The 24,289-nt window shown below is 44.5% G+C and overlaps 1 protein-coding gene across 1 annotated transcript in view; it reads right to left on the bottom strand.

The window, feature by feature from the left end:
* The window catches only part of COL26A1 (collagen type XXVI alpha 1 chain), a gene marked incomplete at both ends in the record, with an annotated part of 177,283 nt that extends 168,854 nt beyond the window's left edge, over positions 1 to 8,429 (bottom strand). The window contains one exon of the mRNA XM_082328198.1: positions 8,278 to 8,429. Coding sequence (XP_082184324.1) covers positions 8,278 to 8,429 — 152 coding nt within the window. The remainder of the gene's footprint in view (positions 1 to 8,277) is intronic.
* Positions 8,430 to 24,289: the final 15,860 nt, after the last annotated feature.

The raw sequence follows: 24,289 nt of genomic DNA, 5'->3' as shown, positions 1-24,289 counted from the left end.
ATGGTAGCTCACACTGTGTGAAGCACAGTTTATAGGTAGGAAGCATCTCAGATCCTGTTACCATGGCAGTCTCTCCTCTCTTTCTCCCTTCACAAAAAGCTGAAAAATAACCTTCTGTCAGAGCCCCACAGTAAATCTGGAACAGGTACAGCTGAGATACGGAGCTACTGACAGCCAGATCTAGGTGTTTTCTTCTAGGAGAGCCTTTTTTAGTCATCCTAGCACAGCAACAGAAAGCGTATTTTAGCTGGTATCACTTTCACTGCCACCTGAAAATGCAAACAACTCAAAGTTTGCACAAGATACAGCAATGAGACAAGCAGCCAGACAGCCCACACTGAGCAGGGTGGCAGAAACCAGACCAGTTCTCGGGAAGCAGAAGAGGGAATCAGGCAAGAAGAACACCAGGAAGCCAAGCAACCTGAGGCAGGAGGAAGAGAAGTGTCATCAAATGGAAAAAAAAAAAAGTAGTCTTTTTCTTTAGGGAAAACACAAGCTGAATCTCCCTTGGGTTGAAGTGTTAAATTCATGTCAACCCCCCTTCACACACAGGCACACTGGAGAGCTGTCACCCATTGCTGCTTCAAATGAGGATTTGAAAAAGCTCCCTCTGCTCTGCTGTGTTTACAGCAATAATGAGAGCCTGGAGGAAGGGGTTAGAAACATCTGACTTTAATAAGGGCTAAGCAGCACACAGCAAAAAAGAAATGTCTGCCCTTCCGTTCAGGGCTACCACACCCCACCAAGCACCACAGCACCAGGCCAATGGGAGACTCTGCATGGAGACGTTATGTCATCCCAACAGCCGCGGCAGCCCATCTGCCCCAAGCCTTTTCGCGATGAGAAGAAGCATTTCAAACCAAGCTGAGAGCTCCCAGCACCACACTTTTGAACAGCTAAATAAGCGAAGTCCTGTGGGGGAAAAAGCAGATGTTGATTGACCCCAGGCACAAAACAAGCCAAGGACAGAAGGGAAGTTGTGCAGTGCCTTAACTGAGAAACTCCATCTCACAAGGTCATCACAACAGGGCAAAAGGAGCATTTAGCTCATTTAGCACCTGTGCTGCTGCCTTTTCTTAGTCCTAAACAGCTCTAACAGCCAACGTGCATGGGGTAAGGAGCATCCTATTCCAGTTTCTCACACAGAAGACCAGTAACCTTAGTACTCAGGGCCTGCAATCACATTTGCTGTGCCCCCTTCCTCACTTCTGCAGGGTCCACCCCCAAAACTGTCCTCACATGAAACGGGTATCTTTCATAAAACGCCTTTGCCTACACTGCCTTTATGAGGCACTCCCTTCCCACCACACGTACTCGGTCTTTTTATTCCACTTAGAAGCAGAAAGCAGGAACCAAGAGTCTTGTCCATCTGCAAAGTCAAAAACAACTCCCCCCTAGAGCACACACACCAAAAAAAAAGAGGGGGGTACAGGACGACACCCAGAAGAAACAGGACTGGACCTGTTCTTAACTCTACAGACTCAGTACAACTTGGTTACACAACCATGTCCAGGGGGATATTCCCCTGCCTCATGATTTCATTGCACTGGCATTTCTGAGATGCTCTGAGCAAACACATGCCTATATCTAGCGCAAATACTGCAAAGAGTATCACTTCCACCCAGTTCCTAGGGGCAGAAAAAGTTGGAACTGATTAAAAAGACATCTGACTACATAACCTGATGTCAAGATTGGACACGAATAGATGCATTTCTATGTAGTGGTACCTCACATTAGCCCTAAAGTTTTGACAGATGGTTTGTTTGCTCAGCACAAAGGAAGGTGGCTGGATAACGACAGCCTTACTCAGCTCCCACTGGACAGACACGAGACATGCAGCAAACCACCGAGAAGTAAAGGGAAGAGTCCTACAATAAGAGAAGCTCGCAGATACTTTCTCTGCTCAGCTTCAAAGAGGCTTCAAAATCAACTAATGTGATTTTAAGTGGCAGACTCTCTTTTCCAGATAAACCACATAGATATGGAAGAGGTGACTAGCCTGTCCCAAACATGAAACATTATGAAGCTGCCTTATGTCTCAGTAGCATCCATTGTGCAGGCCTCTGGGTGAAAAGCCATTTCTAAACAGATAGGAGAGGGTTTTTTTCTTTGCCAGAGCTATGATTTCCCTGCTTTGGAAGCTGAAAAGGAGCCTCAAACCTGAAATAGCTTCCTATTTGCTGGTCCTCTCAAAAAGATTCAACTATTTCAAATAGCCAGGCCTAAACATTACAGGCAACACTTTCACCCAAGCACACTCTTTACTTACACACCTGTTCATTTCCAAGAGGAGAAAAACATTAAACTTGTCAAAAAGAGCCAAAACATCTAAACCATGTTATTCCATGCAATAAATTGCAAGTCAACAAAGAATTGTTTCTTCCTAAAAAGGCGATAAGGAACAAAAACAATAAGGAACAATACCACAGTTCCCACCCTTGTTCCTTTCTGTAGTAGTATTAAGGACTGTAATTCAGAGCAGTGCCACATTGTGCATAAATACACTAAGCAGCAGCTTTAGTATTATTCCACTATATAAAAAGTTGAAAAATTGCAGAACAGTAACCCAACTAGTGGCATTATGCTTTTTTTAACTTTTACAGCTATGATCCTTAATAGTCTCTGTGATATCTACGTTGGCACAGGCTAGCTTTATGCTCAAAGCCTCAAAATAAACATTATGCCTCAGTGAAAGTAAATTTAAGCACTGTCTACATCTCTCTAATTAAAAGTGAGTTGAGAGCTTTCAGCATATTGCAGGAAGTGAGGTCGGATGAATTTTAGTATTACCCTACAGGAGAAGTAGTCTATGCTTTACAAAACAATAATGTTTCCAGACATGCTAGAGGTCTAATGCAGGAAAGAGCATGAGTAGCTGGTCCATTATTCTAATCCAGCAGACCTAAAGCACTCTATGCTTTCAGTCTTTCATCATTACCTCAAAGTCATTCTTCATCTCCCCCCCTTTATCAAGACACAGCCCAATAAAACAAAGAGGTGAGTAAATGTTCTATGATCCAAGTGTCATAGAACCGCTCCCCCCAAGCAAAGCTGTGAAGTTTCTAACCTGACATGTTTCGACAAGGATTTTAGCGCACTAACAAGCTCAGCTTTGAGAAAATGAACCAAATAAGGGTTATTGAAAGAGACACATTTGTTAATTGATCCGAGGGGAGCACAAGTTCACTGCCACCCATTGCTTTGCCTCTCTGCTCCCTTTTTCTTCCTAGAGCTGGTAAATGAAACCTACATGAGAGGAAGTGATTCACACAAGCAGCTGGAAAGCCAAGACAGTAGGAGATTTCCTAAACGAATACAATTTACTGCAGTAACTACAATCACGTCTGGTATTTCAAAGCCATTCCAGTGTTGCTAGGTCCTTACGCTACCACTGGCTTCACTGTTAATTGCATTGCGAAGTTACAGCACCGAACCCCACAAGTCAGAGGAAGATCATATGGCTGCGGAGTCCAGGAAACCAACAGCGGATAGTTCAAGGGTTTGGCGATGAGCTTAAGACCTTCTGACCTTGGTTACCTGGGTAGGGCACTTCAAAGGGGAATTAGCGCAGAGGACTCAGCGTGACACAAATCCCAGTTTGTTTGCTTGACATCCTCACACAGTCCATAGCAAGCCATAGAAAACCAGAGACCTCAGGCAATGAACAGACTATTAGGTGATGGAGGGAATGACTCAGAAAGCAAGATCCTGTCAGGAAAAAGAACCACATTTCTCCAATATGTATAGTTTTATATTCCACACCCACTTAATAGCCACAAGAGGTTCAGAATTTGGGGCTGAGATCAGGTTCAAATCATCTTTCTCTGGTAAAGAGAGAATGAACAGACAACTGTCAGGAAAACTCCAGATACCTGTTCTGAAAGCACTCTGACAGACTGCATAAATCAGGATACTGATTTATAGATCACCTTTTAATATTAAGAACAGGCTTCCATCACATAAAGAGACCCACACTTACTTAAAAGTACTAAAACCTCACCTAAGAGGCTGGAGGTTGTTACATTACAGTGCAGTTATGCACAGTCCTTTAAACAGGGCTGGGGAGGAGCAATTCCATCCTAGCAAATATGTAGCTGGAGGACCAGGCACAAAGCAGGCAGCTATTTTGAAAAGAACAGATCTACCTAAAACAGGTCCACCCAGACACCTTAATCTTGAAAGCCAGCCATTCAAGTGACCTATTAGGAGACTGCTAGCCTCAAGGAATAATTGACAACATAGTTCAAGCATCACCTAAACATCTGAAAGCATCAACTCTTCAGTTTGTTTTTTTTTTTTTGGGGGGGGGGGGTGGGGGGGTGTGGGGGGGGTGGGGGGACAACAAGTAAGACAAGCTATAGTACAGGAAAGCTGATGTCAGTTTAAATCTTTCCTATGTCAAAGCAGCACACAGAGCATGTTTAATTGTTCCACTGGATCCATAGCAAAGTGATTTGCCCTCTGACACAGAGTAAACCATCGGTAGCGGCACGGCTGGAACCCAGGTCTTGCTCCCCTGGGCTCTGAGGCACATCTGTGGCAACAAGAAATGGATGAAGCCACCTGGCCTTCCATGTCGAAACCTCTGCCTCTAGCAATCAAAAGTTGCTCTTATAGATTTCAATTGGCCGATACTACTTTCCTCTCTATATCCATCCTCAAGAAAACATCACTGCTGTAGCAAGCACTAGGAGTTACTATGCGACCAAAATAAGTACCAATTTGTCATTACCAGTGTAGTCTGGATAAGAACTGCTACTTGGACAGTCACGTTATTTGTAACATCATGGTTCTAATGTTTGTTCACAGGAAGAAATTTTTAGGCTGAGGTGTAAGCATTTTGAAGGTCTGTCACAGTTGGTCTTTACATCCACCCCAGCTGACTTTTGCGACACTACTGTAAAGCTAGCAATAAGAAAGAATTATCATCCTACATTGCGTTCCGGTTCACGTTTGGGGGTTTTCTTTCAGCTACCTCCACCTCACATCCAAAGAGTTTTCCAGTCTAAGCACTGCATCTAGCCTCAAAAGTTTCTAACTCCCACACTTGAGTTCACAAAGACTTGATGCATGACTAATTTGAAGCTACAGGAAAATAGGATGAGAAGTTAAGCTGGGAGAACACCAATTCCAAAGACAACTAACACACATGCAGGCGTTCTTTGAGAATCAAGCTACTTCCAGCATGGGAATAAGCTTCCCTTAGCTCAGTTCACAAAGCTTCTCATGCCCAAGTCTGGAGGACAATGGTTTCTGCTTGGCAGACAGCCCCTCCCCATTCTTATGCTTTGGGTAAGACCCACTTCCCATTCTCCCTGCCTTAACACAGTAGCGAGTTAGAAATGCAGGCGCTGAACGTGAATGTCAAACCAAAGAGTGAGGCTGCTACAATCTATACAATGCCAACGAACACTGCTGCTTGGATTTCGGTCATTATTACTCGCACATCCCCTACAGAAGTTCAAAGCAATTCAAGCACATGCAAAGACAGACTGCAAGTGTCTTTGGTCTAATAACCAAGATCTGTCAACTGAAAGTTCTAGCTTCTGGTTGGCTTCATTTTAAAAAAAGGAAACAAAGCAAGCAACATTCCACCAGAACAAGTATTCTACAACTTCATTTTGAAGGATGTGAGTAATTTTTTTTTTTTCCTCCAGATTTCCCTCCACCACCACCCCAAGCTTTTTGGACTGCCCAGGGCCTTAGTTTTCTGGCAGAAAAAATGTTCAGCAGTCCTCAGAGCCTCAGAAGCCCATCTCTGAGACAGCCTGCAACCTAGATACCAAGGCTACTATATCAGCTATTGAATTTTGAACGGTTTTCTAGGTGGAAAACAAGAGATTCCAGCAATTTTTTTTTTCCCTTGGAGAAACACAACTTTTATGACAAGCTATTTTTTTTTTTTTTTAAATTGACAGCAGATTCCCAAACAGCTCAATCATGTCTTCACTTGCTGATCAAGGACAGAAGACAACAACTGCAGGAACATGGTGTGTCTTGTATCAAGGAAACAGGTCAGCTGTAGAGCATCGCGTCAGTACACGCTGCAACGTACCAAAACCTGGAGCTGTAGCAGTAACTTTCAAGGCTCTAGCCTGCTTCTACTTGGCTGACAGTACCCAGGAAAAGTGCCAGAAGTCACTGGGCAAAGCACTCGCTGGGAAGGTTGCACAGGATACAGTTAGAACGGCCATGTAGCGTCATTAATAGTAATCACCTACCCACCATCTTGTGTCTTCAGGGCAGAGGCCAGCAAGCTCTGCTGTGACGGAGCTGCTATTGCTTCACATAATATAGGTGCTACTAAGATCCCCTGTTCACATGGCAAAAGGGACACTAAACAACAGTTTATACAAGTCTGATTCAGTCCCCTGAAAGAAGGCTTCATGCCGACATAGATCAATGTCGAACTTCAAACAAAAAAGCCTCATTCTTATCCAGCACCATATTAAATCCAGAAAAGCACAGCTATCCCAACCTGGAGCTGCACCCTGCAGGAGGCTCCCCCCAAAGGTCCAACATTGTGGCTGGGTAAAGTTTTCCCACACAGATTTTCCCATCCGAAAGTGAAGCTGTTAGACATTTGCCAACAACAAAACTCCACCACTCAAGGGGAAATTAAACATACAAAGATTGCTTCAACGTGTGATATTTGACTAAGCACTTGAATTTTTATTTGAAAATATTCACCAGTGATTTTCCCCTCTCTTCAGTTTTTTTATTTCCCCCTCTGCTTTAAACTAGAATGGGAGATTCTCACATGGCAAAGTTCCATTGGACAAAAAAAAAAAAAAAAAAAAATCTACCAGCTTTCCCAACATCATTGTTTAAATCAGCTTTAGATGGTTTTACAAAACACTTTATAGACTTGGAGAGGGACACATTCCCCTGACAAAGCATCAGCTATCCAAACAACCGAGGCATGGGAAAATCGTGCACGAGTGTGAATTGGAGAAGGTCTTTGGTGAGCAGAGGTACAGTCCGCACTCATGTAAGCGTGGTAGCTCTGAACAAAGATCTGCAGGCTAATAGATATGTAAGACAAATGACATGTGGTTCTCATTGCAGCTCATGCTTTGGGAAGGGGGTACCTTGGAACAGATCCAGCTGGGATAGGTTTATCCCATTACTCTCCTATACTTTTCTGCCATTTCAAACCCTTTGACAGTTACTGTAGTTTAACATCACACCCCCTACAGACCGAGGCCTGTTTGACAGGCCAGCAAACAAAACCACCCCCACTTGGAGATGAAATATGCACCATATGTGAGAACCGTGCAAGGCACAAGGCTAGCGCCCACTCTTGTACTTCTGTGACACGCTGATGTAAATCTGCCGTGTAGATGCCTTATCCCAATTCCTAGCCCAAATTAGCGGTGCTAACATAAGCCCTCCTCCACAGCACTGTAACCCATGCATACTAGGTATTAGCAAGGAGAGGAGGAAAAGAGGTAGAGACAGGATGGACGAGCCCTGAATATTAAATTCCCAAGTCCCCATTTAAGGGAATCACAGAAAAAAAAAAAAATAGTGAAATTCAAGAACAACTGGAATCAGGTTAAGCCACTCTCTCGCGTTATACAGTGCGGCTCATTCATCTGAACAGCTGTTTCACCTCTGGAGAAATACCCAGAGAAAACAGAGGGGAGGGGGAGAAGCCTAAGTTGTTTGCTCTACTGAAGCAGCAAGATACACTAAATCAAAACGGATTTACATTAAGTTTATAAGAAATTGGTTTGGGGTGTGGGGAGAGGAGGAGAGTGAGAGGTTTGGTTTTAAACAGCTATTTGAAAGCTGCAGCTTTTGAATAGAGATCTGTAAAGTCTTTCCTTTGTTGAGCTGAACAAGCTTTTCCCCGCAGCCGAGGGCTATAACAGTTCCCTCTGCCGGCATCACCAGCGTCCCGGCTGAGGAGGTTTTACGGCTCTGGCTGCGCAGGGCGCGCTGCCCCGGCAGAGCCACCGTCCCTCCCCGACGGGCCGGGGGAGGCAAGGAGGGGAGAGTTTGCCGGTTTGATTTGCCAAAGCTCGGCTCCTCGATCCCCTAGTCGCTCCCCGCCTCAGAGAGGGACGCTACTGTGGGCAGGTGGGGAGCCTCCCCCACCCCGTTTCGGGTGCGGGCAGCCCAGCCCGGCTCCCCGAGGGCAGCGGCGCGGCAAGCCCCCCGCACCCTCCGCGGGGACTGCTGCCGGCCGTTTTGCCGTGCCCCTTGCTCCCCCCGGGAGCCACCGGCGGGGCCCAGCCTCCTCGCCGGGGAGGCGGACCCGGTATTACTCACCGGCGACTGGCGAAGCCGCTGCCCGGCGAGCCCGAGCTCTGCTCTGGGTAGTTGTGCTGCAGGGTTGATGCTGGGAATTGATAGAGGAAGCCAGTCCCTAGCGCACATCCATGCAGGCAGCAGCACCAGGACAAGAGAAGAGCGAACCGCATTTTTGCAAGAAAAGGGTTTTCCTCCCGCCCCCCCTTTTCCTCTTAGACGGCGCGGCAGGCGCGGGGCCCCACCGTGCCTCGCCCGGCCGGGGTCACGGCGGGATCCCACGGCGCGGAGGTGCCCCCGGGAGCGGGGACCAGGGGGCAGGGGTGCCCGGGACACAGGGACCGCTGCTCCGGCTCCCAAAGGGAAGCCCCGTCCCTCGGCCAGCCGAGCCCCGGCGGCGGCGGCTGCTGCCCGCGCAGGGGGTCCGGGGCCAGCGCGGCTCTTTGCGCCCAGGGCGCACACTCAGCCCCGGATGCCTTTTCAAATTTGGCGAGGTTGGTCCGACTCCGTCAAAGTGGGCGTGGGGTTTCGGCGTTAACCCTTGCCAGGCCTCGCAACAGACCCCGCTGCGAAGGGGCTCCCCGTCGGCGAAGGCGGCCGGGCACCCCGGGGCCCCGGGCCGAGCCGAGGGAGGCGAGCCGCGGCCCCGCGTGGGCACAAAACCCGCCGGGGCAGCACGCTGACACCCGGGCGGAGCTGGCAGCGTCGCCACGGGAAGCCCAGGCTCAGCAGCAGCTTGGGCTCCAGCTCCCTGTCAGCAGGCAGCTCTGGGCACAGGCAGGGAGCACACCCGGGGAGCCCGAGCCCCCGTCCGAACCCGAAACATCGCTGGCAGAGGTCAGCAGACCCTGCGTCCGCCTGATGAACCGAGAGCCAGTTCGAGGGGAACCCGCTGCCCTTCAGCAGCGCACCCCAAACACCCAAAAGCTGGTGCCTGCTGCCACGTTCGCACTGCAGAAGTTACACAGATAAAGTAGGAAATAAATATTTTTTAAGATGCTTCATTCACAAGGTAACCAGTGAAAAAGCAATCTCTCCCTCAGCATGTGCATCCTGCTCATTTTGGCATCACCCATAAGCACCCACGATGGCCCTGAGCTTGAAGAACTGCACAGTCAACCCCAGCCACAGACAGGAGGAATGTTTTTGCAGTCGTGGAAGGATGTGGGTGTTTTGCAAAGGCAGTACCCCGAGAAGCAAGCCAGCAGCAAGGCTCCCTCTCTCTACAGCAGCTGAATTCGAGCTGAAAGCCCTTGTACGTGCCCCATTTGGTGACAGCGCCACAGACCCTGTTTGCTGGCCTTGCAGTGTCCCCTTCCCAGCTCCGGAGGAACCTGGGCTGATGCATCTCACTGACTGTGCAAGCAACTGAACCAAACACCACAAAGAGGGATTTAATTTTTAAGGTGATACAACTGTGTTTCTAAGTTTTTACCCTCAGATCCTGGAAACTCACAGCACCCCCTCTGCACCTTTGCTGTTTGTGCAGCCATCCAAAGACAGCCCCGATTTACCACCAAAAGCAAATCTTGCTGGTGTATCCTTGGAGCCTGGGGCTTCCCTGTGGGGGTCTGCAAAGGCAGAGACCTCTTCCCCTCAGGGGCAACATGATCCCTGTGAGATTCTGCAGCTGGAAAATGATTCCTACAAGATACTGGGAAAATGGCTAGGTTCATCCCCCACCCGCGGGTGAGCACCTACCCCTTCCCCCACGGTGCCCACCTCCAGAGCCTGCACACAGAGATAAATAGCCCCTGGCTGGAGCCTGTAACCAGACAAGTTTAGACTGCAAATGAGGCACCAGGTTTTTAAGCAGCCGCTGTCATTAATCACTGGAGCAAATCACACAAGGAGGCAGGGGTGCAGTCTGCAGTGCAGCTCAGCACGGCCTCCCTGGGGTTGCCCCACAGCTGCCCTTGGGGTGTCCCAGACCCATGGCTGGAGCTGGCAATGGATTGGCACTCTCTGGGCTCAAAGGAAGCTCAAAAGGTCTGGTCCAGCAGCATTGAGCTGCCAAGGCTGCTCAGAAACAGCCACTATGTATTTACAAAAAGCCCTCAGTGCCTGGAGCTGGGACATAACAGGGCCCTCTATCCCCGGCCTGGGCTCAGGTCAGCCTGAGCACCCTCCCTTTCAGTGTCCCCTCACCCTCAGCAAGGGGCATTTCTTCCCTTCCCACCCCCAAGAAAACACACAGCTCCCAGCAACTCACCCTAGGATGTTCAGCCACTCAGCCACTTGCTCAGAGTCAGTTCTCAGGAAACTCCTGCTCAGCCTGACAGGGTAACAAAAAAAGAGGCTTACTCTCTGATCTCCCCTCTCAGTAGGGCTACAAACTGCCTCAAATTCACCCTTTCCCCAGGAAAGCAGTCAGGAGCTACAGCACACCCAAAATACTGAGTAGTTCTTTGAGGCTCCCCTGTCCTTTAATCTGAGTGATCATCCTCAGCTGTGTGTGCACAGCCAAACTGGGTGCAGCTGGGCCCCCACCCCTGGCAGTTTATTGCAGGTCCAGGCTGTATGCTGAGGGCCTGGTTCAGCCTCTTGTCCCAAACACATCAAGTTCCTGACAGGCTGAGATAGATCATTTATCAATTTTTAACAGCACTAAACGGCACCAGTAGCTTTCTGACCCATTCTCCTGGCTTGGGTTAGCCCCTTCGGAAGCTCTTCGCAGTCTTCAAGTCTCAACCGTCCAAGATCATTTTATATTCGGTTGCATGCAAAATTTGCTGCTTCAGCCTTCACTGACTTTGCAAGACCCTAGGAGATATTAAACACAGGTGATTAGACAAGACGTGATTCTGGCAAATTATTAGAGACATCTGTAGGAAGCTAATATTCTTCCTATTTCATGAACTGAGACTGGAGACCAGAGGTCAAATGACTTCGCTCAAGACTGCAAAGAACTAAAGGCAAAGCCAGAAATAGAGCTCAGATCTCCAGGCTCCCATTACTTCTGCCCTGTCCCTAATGCACACTTGCTTCTACTCTGTATGGCTGATTTAAAATGAAAATGAAGAATTAACTTCCAAGCTGTTTTTGGAAAGAGAGAAGAAAGGGTGATATTGTCTACTGTAAGGGGAGAATTAAAGATGACATTTCATTTTAGTCCTTTGGATATGCATAATATAATCAAACACAATAGCAGTAATAAATGAATTTTTTTTCTCCCCACGGTGCTTACGAGTGCAACATGTTCTAACAATTTCTCAAAACTATGGTGATAAATTGGAAACACAGTGATGGAGGTAACAAAGACGGCCAACAAAAACATAATCCATTCAATTTATCAGAGGGTCTAGCTTTGAGAAGAGAACCCTTGAAATCTGAACAGTCCTATTCTTATAAACCATACATAATATATTTCAAAATATAAAGCTACACTTTATATACCTGTGCATAAGCATGTTAATTAGAGATTTGCCCAGGCAATCAGGGCTAAATAAATTATTTGGATGTATTTCATCAACTCAGTTCAAGGTGGAAGAGGCAGGGTACATACTGGAAGGCCACGACACATGGAAGCACAGGGGGAAATAGTAAAGAGGCAAGGGCCAGGTTTTCAATTTACCAACCCTACTGACTTTGCTGTCACGAAAAAGCAGTCCCTGGGGGGCTTTCCTGCCACACACTGCTCACCTTCCATGCAAGGGACAGCCTCACACTGTCATGTCAGAAGACTAATCTGTTGGACATGCGTGGGCACATGGGGTTTCACATCATCTGGAGTGTTTTTCAGTTTCCTAGTCCGTTGGACATACCTGGGACATAAGACATCAGAAACTGTTCTGCAAAAACATTTATAATTTCTTTAAACATATACACTGCATGCAAGCCAGCCAATAAATGAAGCGGGGGGAAATACAGACGATAAAAGGAACGTTCAAAGTATAGTCTGATTTTTGTTCAGTTGCAAAGGAAAAAACAGTCGAATGATACAGCAAAAGAGGGATTCGTTTTCTACAGCATTTTTTTCAGTTTGCAAGGTGGCTCAAAAAGGTAGAAAAGCACTCTCATGCCCGTAAGCAGAGTGCAGCCCCAGAACTGCAATGCCTGTTCAGCACCACTTACAGTATTACAGAAGTCAGTAGTTAGCTGAAAAGGAGTCGCAATGTTGTTAGAATCATGGCAAACAAATTTTGAAAAGCCCATCCCTTGGATTTTTTGAGTGCACTTGTCATGTGGGTACTAAGAAGAGACCAAAGGAAAAGCAGCTTTGTTCTAGTTGATAAAACCTTGTGGAGCTTTAGAATTACGAAGTATCCGTTTGAAGTTAGAAAGAAGTCATTGATAAGACCATCTAAAACCAAAAATAATTTGGATAAATCCCTTCTAGCTTCCTAAAATGCCTAGATTATTTCATTGTGATATAACAAAGCAGTCAAACCTTAGAAAATTAAGAGAGATGGATAAGAGCTTAGTAGCAGTAAGAGTTCAAGATCTCTATTATACATTAAATTATAAGATTACTAAGATTGTTGTAACACGTCTATTACTGGGGACTCAAACCAAAGCTGAGCCAAACTGAAAATATTCGGGGACTGTGGTGGTTTTTCTTTTAAGCTAGGAGGTTGCTAGTGTGTGAAAATTTCCTGAATTCGACCTGGAATAAATCAATCACAGCTGAACTCAATATGGAATAGAACTGAAGAAACATCACACTTACACAAGCAGTCTAGCATACAGTAAACAAGACATACTGTATGAAGCACAAGAATTGATCCAGAAATCATGACTTTGGCAAAATTCATTGACCTTAGATGAGAACTTTGCCTGAGTGAAGCACTTGTGTGGGTATTATAAAGTAATATACTGGATAAAATAACTCAGATTGAAACATAATTCAGCAGATGGAAAAATGTGATGACTCAAGAGATCAGCGAGACAATAACTACGTCTGGTGGAATTACAGATACTCTGAGCATTATTGTGTCCTCGGAAGAATAATTTATGTCATCTTTGATGTCAGGCAAAAATTCTCCCAACTGGACATGCACTGAAGCACTGATCTGCACAAGCACAGGGAGTTTGTGGACACACCCTTGATCCATCAAACTCACCAAGAATGCAATAAAGCAGGGCTTCACACAGGTGTGATAAAACCAAGGCACAGATAGCACCAGGTCCATTGCACTCAAACCTGCCAGAGTAGAAACACATTCGGAAGTAGCCAGGAAGGACTGCAAGAGTTATCTAATCCCTCTTCCTTCTCCCTGCTAGAAGGCAGGATCTATTATATGTAGATTATTGTTGGCACAATTTTTTCTGCCTTGTTCTGGCAGTTTCAAGACAGAAACTCCCCATGCTCATCTGACAACATATTCCAATGCTTTGCGCTCTGTACTGGTAGCTTTTCTTAACGTCTAACCTCTGTCTGTTTTGTTGCAATTTAAGCTCTAATGTCTTACTTTCTCCATTATGGATATAGAAAACTATTCCTCCTCTCTTTGAACAGACTTTTCATTCTTCAAAGTACTTTTAAAAATGTTTTAACACCTCTCCTTGCCTTCTAGAAGCAAAACAATGCTAAATTCTTCAGACTTTCTCTATAGGTCATATGTTACATAGTTCTGATCCTTTTTGGTATTCTTCTCCAGACTTTCCAGCTGGTACATCTATCTCATAGTATGGTACCCATAACCTATACTTCTGTGCAATACCTCTGTCCTGCTGAGGATTTGCCTTTTTGACATCTGTATATCATTGTTAATCCATGTTTACTTTGGGAATTCTCTACCTTTTCTGCAGAACTGCTAGCCTGACTTTCCCCCATCCTGTATTTGCTAGTCAAAATTATTCCTGCCAAAGCGTAGTGCCCTGCAGTTGTCCTTAATGAGTTTCATCTTATTTTATTCAGATCATATCACCAATTTGTCAAGATCACTTGAAATTTTAATCCTGCCTTCCAGTGTTCTTGCATTCAGTTCCAGCTTTGCCTCATCTACAGATTTAATAAGCATGTTCCCTCTTCCATCACTGAGGTCACTAAAGAAAACATTAGGAGGTCTGTCTCCATGTCTGTATCCTCGAACTCTGTTCCTGTTCATTAACTGTTCATTAAACATTATGCAGTCACTGAGGGCTGCCTGCTTGCTTGATGCTGTACAGGACATAAACACTGAACTTACAAACTGTCCAGACCACAGACGGGCTTGAACTTCTACAACAAAACGAAGTACTTTATACATGCAGTGGAAGGAGCTACCAGGTATCAGGCTGCAGTTTTCAATGGACTCACTGACTATAGGATATCCAGATTCAGTGGTATCCAAATGCTTAGCTGATTTGAAAATCCATCCTGAGTCACGGACTCTCTCTGATCTCAGAGAATCAAGGACTTTCATGACCAAAGAATGTCTCGGTTTTGGACTCTGGCCCTGAAATCTTCCTACTTCTCTCAGTTTCCCCATGGATCCAGGTTGCCTGATTTGAGCAACCCAACATGAATGGGAGTCCAAGTTCCCTTTCTGTATTGTGCAAGTCACATAAAAGGGAGTGGGCTCACTCCCTTCCTGACAAAATACACAAGTAAAGGCACACAAAACAGATAAGAAAGGATTTATGGAAATCCCAGCTCCTGCACACCTCAGAAGTTGTGCCACCTGCCCTGTGGAGCCAAGGAACAGAAGAACTGGGGGGGGATGCAAGTGGGGAGACTGGAGCCCCCTTTCCTCCACACAGCAAATCCATATGTTCCATCCATATTTTTCCAGCTTTTATTGATTTTTTTCAAATCTCCTAGGAACTTTCCCTGTGGGCCATGACAATGAGGCCTAACCACAATAGTCTGCTTTTCTTAGCTGGCTTTCACAGGCCCCCTAGAAGTTGGCTACAGTCCTTCAAAAGTTTGTGGGCTGCAAGCTGAAAATTGCTCCACTGTAGCCATTGTACAGGGACCACCACCTCCGCAGCATGATTCTGCCCAGCTAAGATCCAAAATTGCCTCCAATATTTTCATCTTAGGTGTCTGCAGTTAAGGTGGATTAATAGCATATGCTTTCTGCCTCTTCTCTCCTCTGCCTTATTCCACAAATTCCTTATCTGCCAGCCATCTGTCTTCACACTGCAAACTTCTTGCCAGTCAGTGCCTTCCTGCACCATCTTTGTCTGTGTTGGACCTTACCACACAGGCTGCAGGACCTTCTGTTTCCTCCTTGCTGCAGGTGTTTCCCAGAGCCTGCTCCAGCCTGGCTTTCACTGTCTCTGCGTGTTACTGGTAAACAGTCAGCCACAATCCAACTGTCTTACCCATATTTTCCTTACAGTTCTATCTTCACCTTATTCTGCTCTAAAGCACTGTGCATCTAGATTCATGGGACCCCATTGATAACTGACATTACATATTTCTTGAAGCATTCACATGAGCCTCTCCCTTCTCTGTCTTCATTCTTTTCCCAAGATCCTATTTTTCAAATTAAGTCTCCTTGTTTTCATAGACTTTGTCTGTTTCAATGTGATTAATCCCCTTCATTATTTTAAAATCATTGACTGAATCACAGCAAGATCTCTTTTTAAACAAGATAATACCAAAGCTCTTCAGTCTTGCTTTATAACTTAGAGCTGAAAGGCACAGTATTATTCTCATTTTCCCTGCTTTATCCGCTTAATCATATCCTTCTTAGGTAGAGTGAGCAGTACTGAAAAGAGCACTCTGAACAAGAACTCACCAGTGTTTTATGTAAAAACAATAACACCTTTTTGATATATACTCTGTTCTTACCGTAATGCAATCCAACATCCTGTTCAGTTGTTGGGGTCTTTTTTCTACAGCTGTGCATTAGGCTGAGAGCTCTGGGAATTATTTAAAGGGAATATTCTCCAGATTTATCAATTTACCTTTATGAATATTTTGCTCTATTCATTCTAAGGGGAGCAATCACATAAGTAAACCGCAAAACTGTTCAGTGGCACTGTCTTGCTCTTTAGCTGGCTCTCTACCTAATCTCCTCTCTTGAATCTTACAGATTCCTCCATGGAAGCAATAAAAAGGCAGCTAAGGTGCTAAATATGAAAGAATCATTGTAGGCATTAAAGGCTAAAGTCATTGCAAGGCAGTTGGATCCAAGTATTTCTTGGCTATGCACATGTACGCTAATGCTAGCTTAGGTGTTCACAGTATACTCTATTGTCACCAATGGATACCACACCTAATGGGCTTGGTATCCAAAATCCACCCCCCTTCCAGGGCCTCTGGGTGGTTTTGTCAAACAAGCTTAGTCTGAGCACCTTCTTGAACTGGTTGCATGCAGACTTCCCTCCCCTCCTCGCTTCCATTTCTAAATGACCCAAACTGGAACTACTAAATTGTACTTAATATCCAGCTCCTCACATAGAACACAGATCTCTCTTTCACCACCAGAAATGCTCTTCATCTCCCTCTGTTTTCTGTGCTGCCTAAGGGAGATCATTCTCTCTACAGATGCAAAACCAATCCCCAAATAATCCTCTGGGATTACATTGGCTCCCAACCCCTCATGCCACCAGGTCTCAGGCAGGAAGGACACAAGGGCTGTCAGTCTACACCCAGAAGGAATCTGGTTGAACTCCCTGACCTACCAGAGCCATTGGGCAATCTCTCCGTGACTCCCTTTATAACACAGGGTTTAGTGCTTTGTCATATGTCATGGCTATTTTAAGGATAATAGAAATGGAATAAAAATGATATGGTATAAATAGTAATAATAATGAAATAAGAGAAGAAAAAAGAAGCATGATGAGACGTAATCTAAAGAGAGATATAAATTGTTCTTTTTTTGGCAGAAAGGAAATGATAACGTCTGGAAGATACTATGAAATGTTTAAACTGATTGCTGCCCCAAAAAAGAAATACAAGCTTTTGACCAGACTAAGGAGATTTTTGGTATGTGATGGAATAGTAGGACAAGACTATCAGCCTCGCTGTGTGCCTGGAAAGAAGCAGCTCACAGCAAAACATTTTTTGGCTCAATTCACATCTTGGGTACTTAACTCTAAGATTGTTGTGAAAAACCCAGTGCAGCGCCCCAGCTGTAGGGTGATGCACTATTTTGCATTGAAAACAGGTGTTCAGCTGGCTGGCTTTCTAGCGGAGCACAGTAGATTTGTCCCAGATTTTCTGTACATGATCTCTAGGTAATACGTGCCTTTTTTTTAGATGTTTCAAGAAAATTAGATAATTATTTTCCATGTTCTGAGCCTTCCCTGAACTGACTGACAATAGATTTACAGAGCTGAGCTGTAGGTCGGGCAGAGAGGGAGTCTGGCCAGCTTACAGAGGAGGTGAATGGACTTTGGAAAAAGTGGTGCTGCAATTCTGGAGCATCTCTGAGAACAACCACAGCTTGTAACGTATGCCCTGGCACACTGCGGTTATGCCTGGCGACCTACTGAGGTGCAGTCTCTGGCTGGGGAAGAGGAGAGCAAACAGTCTTGATAACCCAGCCATTAATTTCCTTAGTTCTGAAGCTGTTTTAGGTAAAGAACTACATTAACTGAAACTCTCCACTGTGTTTATTCATTTTAAATGGCTTTGAGATACAGTTTCTTCGAAAGATCCTGTATAATCAATCTCCATTGTTCTGTATATATTTGCAGAAGATAACAGCTTCATTAAAATATGGTGTGCTATTAACAGCAGTAAATATATAGCCTTAAACCTTAAAATGTAATGCAATTAAATAAGAAATATGAACCTAAGGAGGTTAAGTGCAATCAACCACTGACATTTACATTTGATTTGAATTAAAAAACACACACAGAGGGAAATAAAGGGCCTCCATACATACTTGGATAACAGGAAATCCCCTGGATGTAAAAATAGTGAATTTAAGAATGGAGAATATAAAGGTCTAGTTCAAATTAAAGATTTTATGACCGAGGACTCCATTAAATCTTTGAACACTTACAGTAAAGAGTTTGGAATGCTTCCAGTCCAATTCTTCATGTTCTCACAAGTGACAGATTATACTTCTGAACTTCTACAGCAAAAGAAAGAAAGAGTGAGTGTATTAATCCATCTAAATCTGGAGCTTGCTAATTAAGATGAAAACTATAACAATCTGTGCTTAGGTGATACATAGTATTTTTATAACCCAGCTCAAGACAACATCACTGGCCAAGCCAAAAGTAGAAGATTTAAGTTTTCAAATTATTGAAGAACAATAAAGTAACGAACCACTTAATACTACATGATCAGCAATCTGTACTAAATATGAACTCTTTTATAGTACTCAGTCTATGTCGCTTTTTTTATTTCCAAGACATTCCTCGTGGTGTTTAAAATACATAGTACAACACGCTGCTTCTAACTCTACCCCTACCTGCAGAAATGCGAGGACCTTTAATTGCAGGAAGTCCGCAGTGGCAGGCCACATTCAATCAAAGTGCCAGTCTCACACATCCGTGTATTTGTAGCCATAAGATATTAAGGAGGACCTTTCAAATGCGGAGTTTGCAAGCGAGTCAAGCATTGGAAACTAATGCACTACTTTTCCCAGGTTTCAAAGGGAATCAAGGCAAAATTATCAAGGCTACAGATTATTAAGTTGAGGGTGTAGAGTTAAGCATTCATCACTGTATCCAGGTACCTAAGCAAAGGAGCAAGGATTTGAGATCTTGTTCTAGACTCCTCAAAACATACTAATCACTGGTATAAATCTGTTGTCTCTAATGGCATACTGCCAAGAGGTAATTGAGCCTCAAATGAAAATGATTGTGAGACATCTGAAGAGACAGCTGATTTGGCCTAGGATGTTAGCAGAAACATAATGCCTGGAAGGACCGCAGGGTTACGGAACTCCTGTGTTTGGCCATAAACTCCAAAGTAACACATAAGTCAAATCAGAGGATGAAAATGAGAGAAAACAAAATCTTCCTGTCAGTAGGATCTCCTCTCCTATAGCACCACATGGCAGTCCCTCTAAAGAGAGTACACGCTTTTTTGCTTGCTTTCTATGAAGTCATTGAGGGTCTGGCCTTAAGTGAATAAATAGATCAGACAATGTTAATAAATGCATGCTTTTTCCAGACCAACAGGGGCGGGAGACACCACAGCTGTCAATAAGAAACAAAACTTACTTTGAAATTTTATATTCAAACCAAAAAGCATACGAGCCTAATAGAAAAGGTTCCATGAGCCCTTGTGAATCACAAATAACAATTATCCTTTGACTGTCTTGTTTCAGTACCTTCTAGTCTACCACCTATGAAACCATTTTTACTAAACATAAACAAAGGTTTCTTACCCAGCCCAACAAGGCTGCCATGCTCTCTTCTAAGAGTAAAGGGTGCCCAACACACCCCAGCACAATATTTCTCATTTCTCACCATCAGGCTGTATTTCTTTTTGACTGCTCTCACAAACAGGTATTGAGAACACCAAATTTAAGAGGTCTGACTAATGGTATGACTATATGCGTGCTTTAATTCAGGGTATGTCTGCACAGTAGCCAAAAGAAACGGTTCCATCCTTGTCCCACTGGTCCTCATGAACTTCTGTCTGTCAGCACCAGGTTTTTGTGCAGTTATGCAGTGAACAGGTTCAGGGAGCTGATTTTTTTTTTTTCCAGAGGTATCACATTAGTTTTCAATTGAATCAGTTCCATCTAAACAGGTAATTGGAAGGAAGCTAGATGGAGAGCTGGGGATGTGAATGGAGGCAATACTACTTCTTTGAGCGGGTGGCGGTACAAGTTTATGTCCTATGTAAAAGAGCATACATCCACAGCATAAATTAAGAGTCCAGGCTCTGTCAGCAGGCAGTGACGACTCTCTTAAATAGATGCTTCCAATGGGTCATTCAGAATACCTAAACCAGAAGCCTAAAATTAGACACCACGAATATGACGAGACCATAATGTCTCAGTTCTGTAATTCCCACAAAGAGCTGAGGCTCTGTTTACAAATGCAAATGATCTGGGCTTTAGCACAAATACTTCTGCTTAATGTTTTTTCCTTGGAAAAATTGAAACTTGCCCCTGTGAGGGGGAAAGAAGACCCTCTGAAGGGCTCTCCTGCTAACACAATAAACATCTGTGGGTTCTTTCCTCTCAAATGCTATTTTTCTAGGGGGTCCCTCTCTGATGAATTAGCAGTCCCAGTAGATCATGGCAAACAATCCTGCATACCACATCTTAAGAAATGGTACTTTTTGGAACAGATCAGTTTGGTCTGCCTGAACGCAGGCAAGTTAACACCACATTATCAAATGCACTGAGGTCACCAACCTCCATCAGATGATCTGCTTGATCCTTTTCAGACAAAAAAAAAAAAAAAAAAAGAAAAAGAGAAAGAAAAAAGCTTGGATTCCTTACAGAAATCTGAGTGCTGCGAGCTGGAAGCAGTAGGCTCGGCCACTCACAGCCCACCCACCTACAGATCAAGATGGACTGGAACAACTTCCTCCATGAGCCAGAAAAGTGAAGGGGGTTGGGAGGTGGGAGGAAGAGTTTCATATTTCATCTACCACTTTTAATAGAAAACAGAACATGGTGGGGGATTGAAAGGAAAATGGCAAATCCCTGGAGATCCTAACTGTTGGCCTTGCAAGTCAAAACTGTCAATCACACCACGTTCCCTTCAACTCATACTTCTTGAAGGGAAGGAAAGAAAGGAGGCAACAGACTGGCGTGTTTAGCCACTAGGTGTTACTGTTGCTCCACAGAATGTGATCAGAGTAACCACTTCAGAATAAGCAAAACATCTATCAGAGACATCATCTGCAGCTGTGCTGCAAGATTTAAACCCTAGAAACGAAATCCTACTTCTGGATTCATGTATTGTGACTTAAAAATCAGAGCACTTTGGTGTGTTTTCTTGGGGGGGTCACGGAGGTAGACTGCTGTTCCTTGTGTTTTGTTTATACATCACTGCATAAATGGAGCAAGTCAAATTCATCCCTTGGGAACTTCCACTGACTTTGATGAAGGTATATAGGGAGAATTGGGCCACTTAAGATGTCACTGGGTTCATGTCCACTGGTCAGGAAAATACATTGGCCACTGACTTGTCTGCCTCCCTGCCTCCTCTGCAACTGGCCACAGCCTGCACTGACACTTAGAGGCATTTTAATTAATCCTAGATCAGCTGTCAGCTGGGTGGGTTCCCCAGGCGAGTCATTTAACCTTTCTCTGCTTTTGTTTCTCTATCTATAAAATGGAAATAAAGAACCTCATTGCCTCTGGGAAGGACTTTGAGACCACAAATAAATCAGAGCTGTAGTCCTTGACAATCTGTTGGCATGAACCAAGCAACAGGTTTTGCATGAGCTTTTCCTGTTGATTCCAGAATAGGTTTTCTGAGAGAAAAAGATTGAACTGAGTGCTTACCCCTCCTTAGTAGCCACTTTTAAGTGAAACAGACTCGTGATAAAGAGCAGCGCTCCACTGCAGCCCTGTCAATGCACCTTAATGTCCTGTTTCTGTTTGGTCCTTTTTCATAGCTCTACCAAAACTTTATCCAGAGCACAGCCACACTTCATCCAAACCTTCATCGTTTACTTAATCAACTAGGCTTTGAAGCTCAGAGACATATCCCTTCCCTGAGCTTCTTAAGCAACAAGCTTTGAGTTTACAACAATATTGATTTTCTCCTTAATTTTTAATAACAGGCTCCAGTGCACAAAAATACATGTTTCTTCCTTTCAATTCTTGTATTATATGCCTTGCCCCCAAATGAACCAGTATAAATAAACAGAGGACGTAATGCAGGTCTCTGCCTGCGCCCACTGGAAAGCAGTTTCTGCACACACACAATAAATGTCATGCAACGCACAACAAACAGGCAGCACATTCATTCTCATGGTTAAGTCTTGCCATGTGGTTGTACTTCTAACCAAGGCATTATTTTCACATACAACTTGAGTGCTCTAGGGTATGTTTTCCAAAGCTTGGAAACATTGTTACACTACATTAAACAAAGTACCAGTACTGAGCCACAAAATCTTATGAAAGATTTTTTGAGTTATTTTCATAGGAAAATTTTTATATGCCACATTAAATGAAATACAATGCAAACTTAAAATACTGTTCTCCAAAAGACTGAATGATTTGCAAGTGCGAAAGCATTATCTGAAAGGTGACTGGAACTACATTTTACTGCTGCTTCCAGTAAAACCTGGGGGCCTCTAACTTGGAGGCAAAGTCCGCTTATCTGCAATTCAGGCAACAAGCATCACATGCCTTGATGCAGCAATCAATGTGTCTCATTGTTTGAGTTCTCACAGACATTTCCAGAGTGAAGAACAGTTTTATTGAAATATTATTGATAGCCTGCAATTGCTTTCGGCTTTTGAAGAAAGAAGGAGGATCTGTCTATGGAGAATCATCTGGTGATGATAATTTTTGCTTGCTACCAAAACGTTATGGTGGAAAAACAGCGATCTAATAAATGCAAGACTTACAGACCATTACCAGTATTGTCTGGAAGTAGTTCACTTACTGCTGGAGTTTTCTCTCTGCTGCAGTCTGACACAGTTTTAAATAAGTGAAACAAAATGGCCTTGCTGATTTGTACACGTGTACTCTCAGCAAACAATACAGCAGTAACTAGCATAACTTTACCCATACGCCTAAGGCAGGTGCTGATAACATCAAATGTACTTGACTTAGATGCCTTTGAAAACACCACCCTAAGTGGCTTGGAAGCTTAACTCCCACTTTCTAAAGTGACTTCAAACTCTAAATCACATGTATAAATCCAAAAATTGCAGCCTTAGTAAGCTGTGCTCTCCTTACTCTTCAGTGGGTAATATAAACACACAAAGACCCTATCTGACACTTCATCTAAAAATTAATCCTAATTGCTTTCTGGGCAGCTGCACAAACAGCCAGTTTTACCCAGTTTCAGTTACCTCTTACTCTTTTTTTTTTTTTCCCCTCTTCTGTGCTGCTGTCCACAATAGGACCCTTTATAACCCATTTCTCTTCATGTGGTAGTGGCAGCTAATAACATGTGCCAGCTAATAAGAGAGGCTGTCCTAATTTCTTCCCTCTGGGTCACCCTTTCTGTCTTTTCTTCGGTAGTTAGTAGGCCTGAAATGTGGAAACAACATAGCTGCAGAAAGGATTAACTACGAGCTGTCCCAGTTCATTGTGAGTTTGGTCCTGAATCACACATGGATCTTCACAAGCAGAAAATATGCATCCAGTCTGCTACAGCAGAATCAAATTCAGCGCTAGGTGCAACTACTGTTTTTTCATTGTCTTTGTCCCACCAACCTGAAAACAAAGGGGTTTCTGAAGTTTAAAATACTGTGTGAATGGTGTGATGCCACTGCCACACTGAACCATCCTAATCTATCCCTATCTAAGGAGCAAAACAGCAAATAAGTCTACAGTGTGACAGAAAAGACTCTACCCCCTCAGTGAGAGCAGAGCAATTCTGGTTCACATTTATTAGTAGCACTAGTAATAAACATTTACATTATGGTAGCGCCTAGAGGCCCTGTTTGAAAGCTTGTCTAAAACTTCTATTGTACCTGGGCACTAAACAGCTCTGGAACAGCACATCTGTCTGCCAGATGTTTTTTCTTAGAAGCTGCCATTTAAAAAAGCCTCGTTTCCCCTAACAAGCCTTAATAAGAAACTTCAAGAGCTTGCTTCATCGTCCATTCAAGGAGAATCTGCAGTTAAAATTGCAATGAAACTTCAGGCAAGGACAGCACTTCTCAAGATAGTGGCGGACACCAGAGCGGTGCATGAGCACTGTGTGATTTTTAAGCGTGTTTAGTATCTGTTAGCCTGACTCTTGCTTTCCGGAAGACAGACAGGCCAAGGGGACACCTCTCCCCCGCACAGTGCGGGCAGGACGATCCGCTGCCAGTCCCGCCCGATGGACACAAAAGCTGGGAGTCCCCTCAGGGCACACTGGTTAGGGTTTAAGGCCGTACAGGCGCCGCAAACCCCACTGCGGGCAGCGTGCGGGAGGCCTGGGTGCGCACAGGGCCCGAGCGCGCCGCTGCCACACCGCCAGCTCCGTCAGGAGGGGCGCGGGGCAAACCCACCACCAGGATACCTGAGAGGCCGCCTCCATCTCCCGCGCCACGGGCGCTGCT

This window comes from Platalea leucorodia (genome assembly GCF_965183815.1).
Source record: "Platalea leucorodia genome assembly, chromosome: 16".
Lineage (NCBI taxonomy): Eukaryota > Metazoa > Chordata > Aves > Pelecaniformes > Threskiornithidae > Platalea > Platalea leucorodia.
This window is presented reverse-complemented; position numbering and strand designations above follow the sequence as displayed.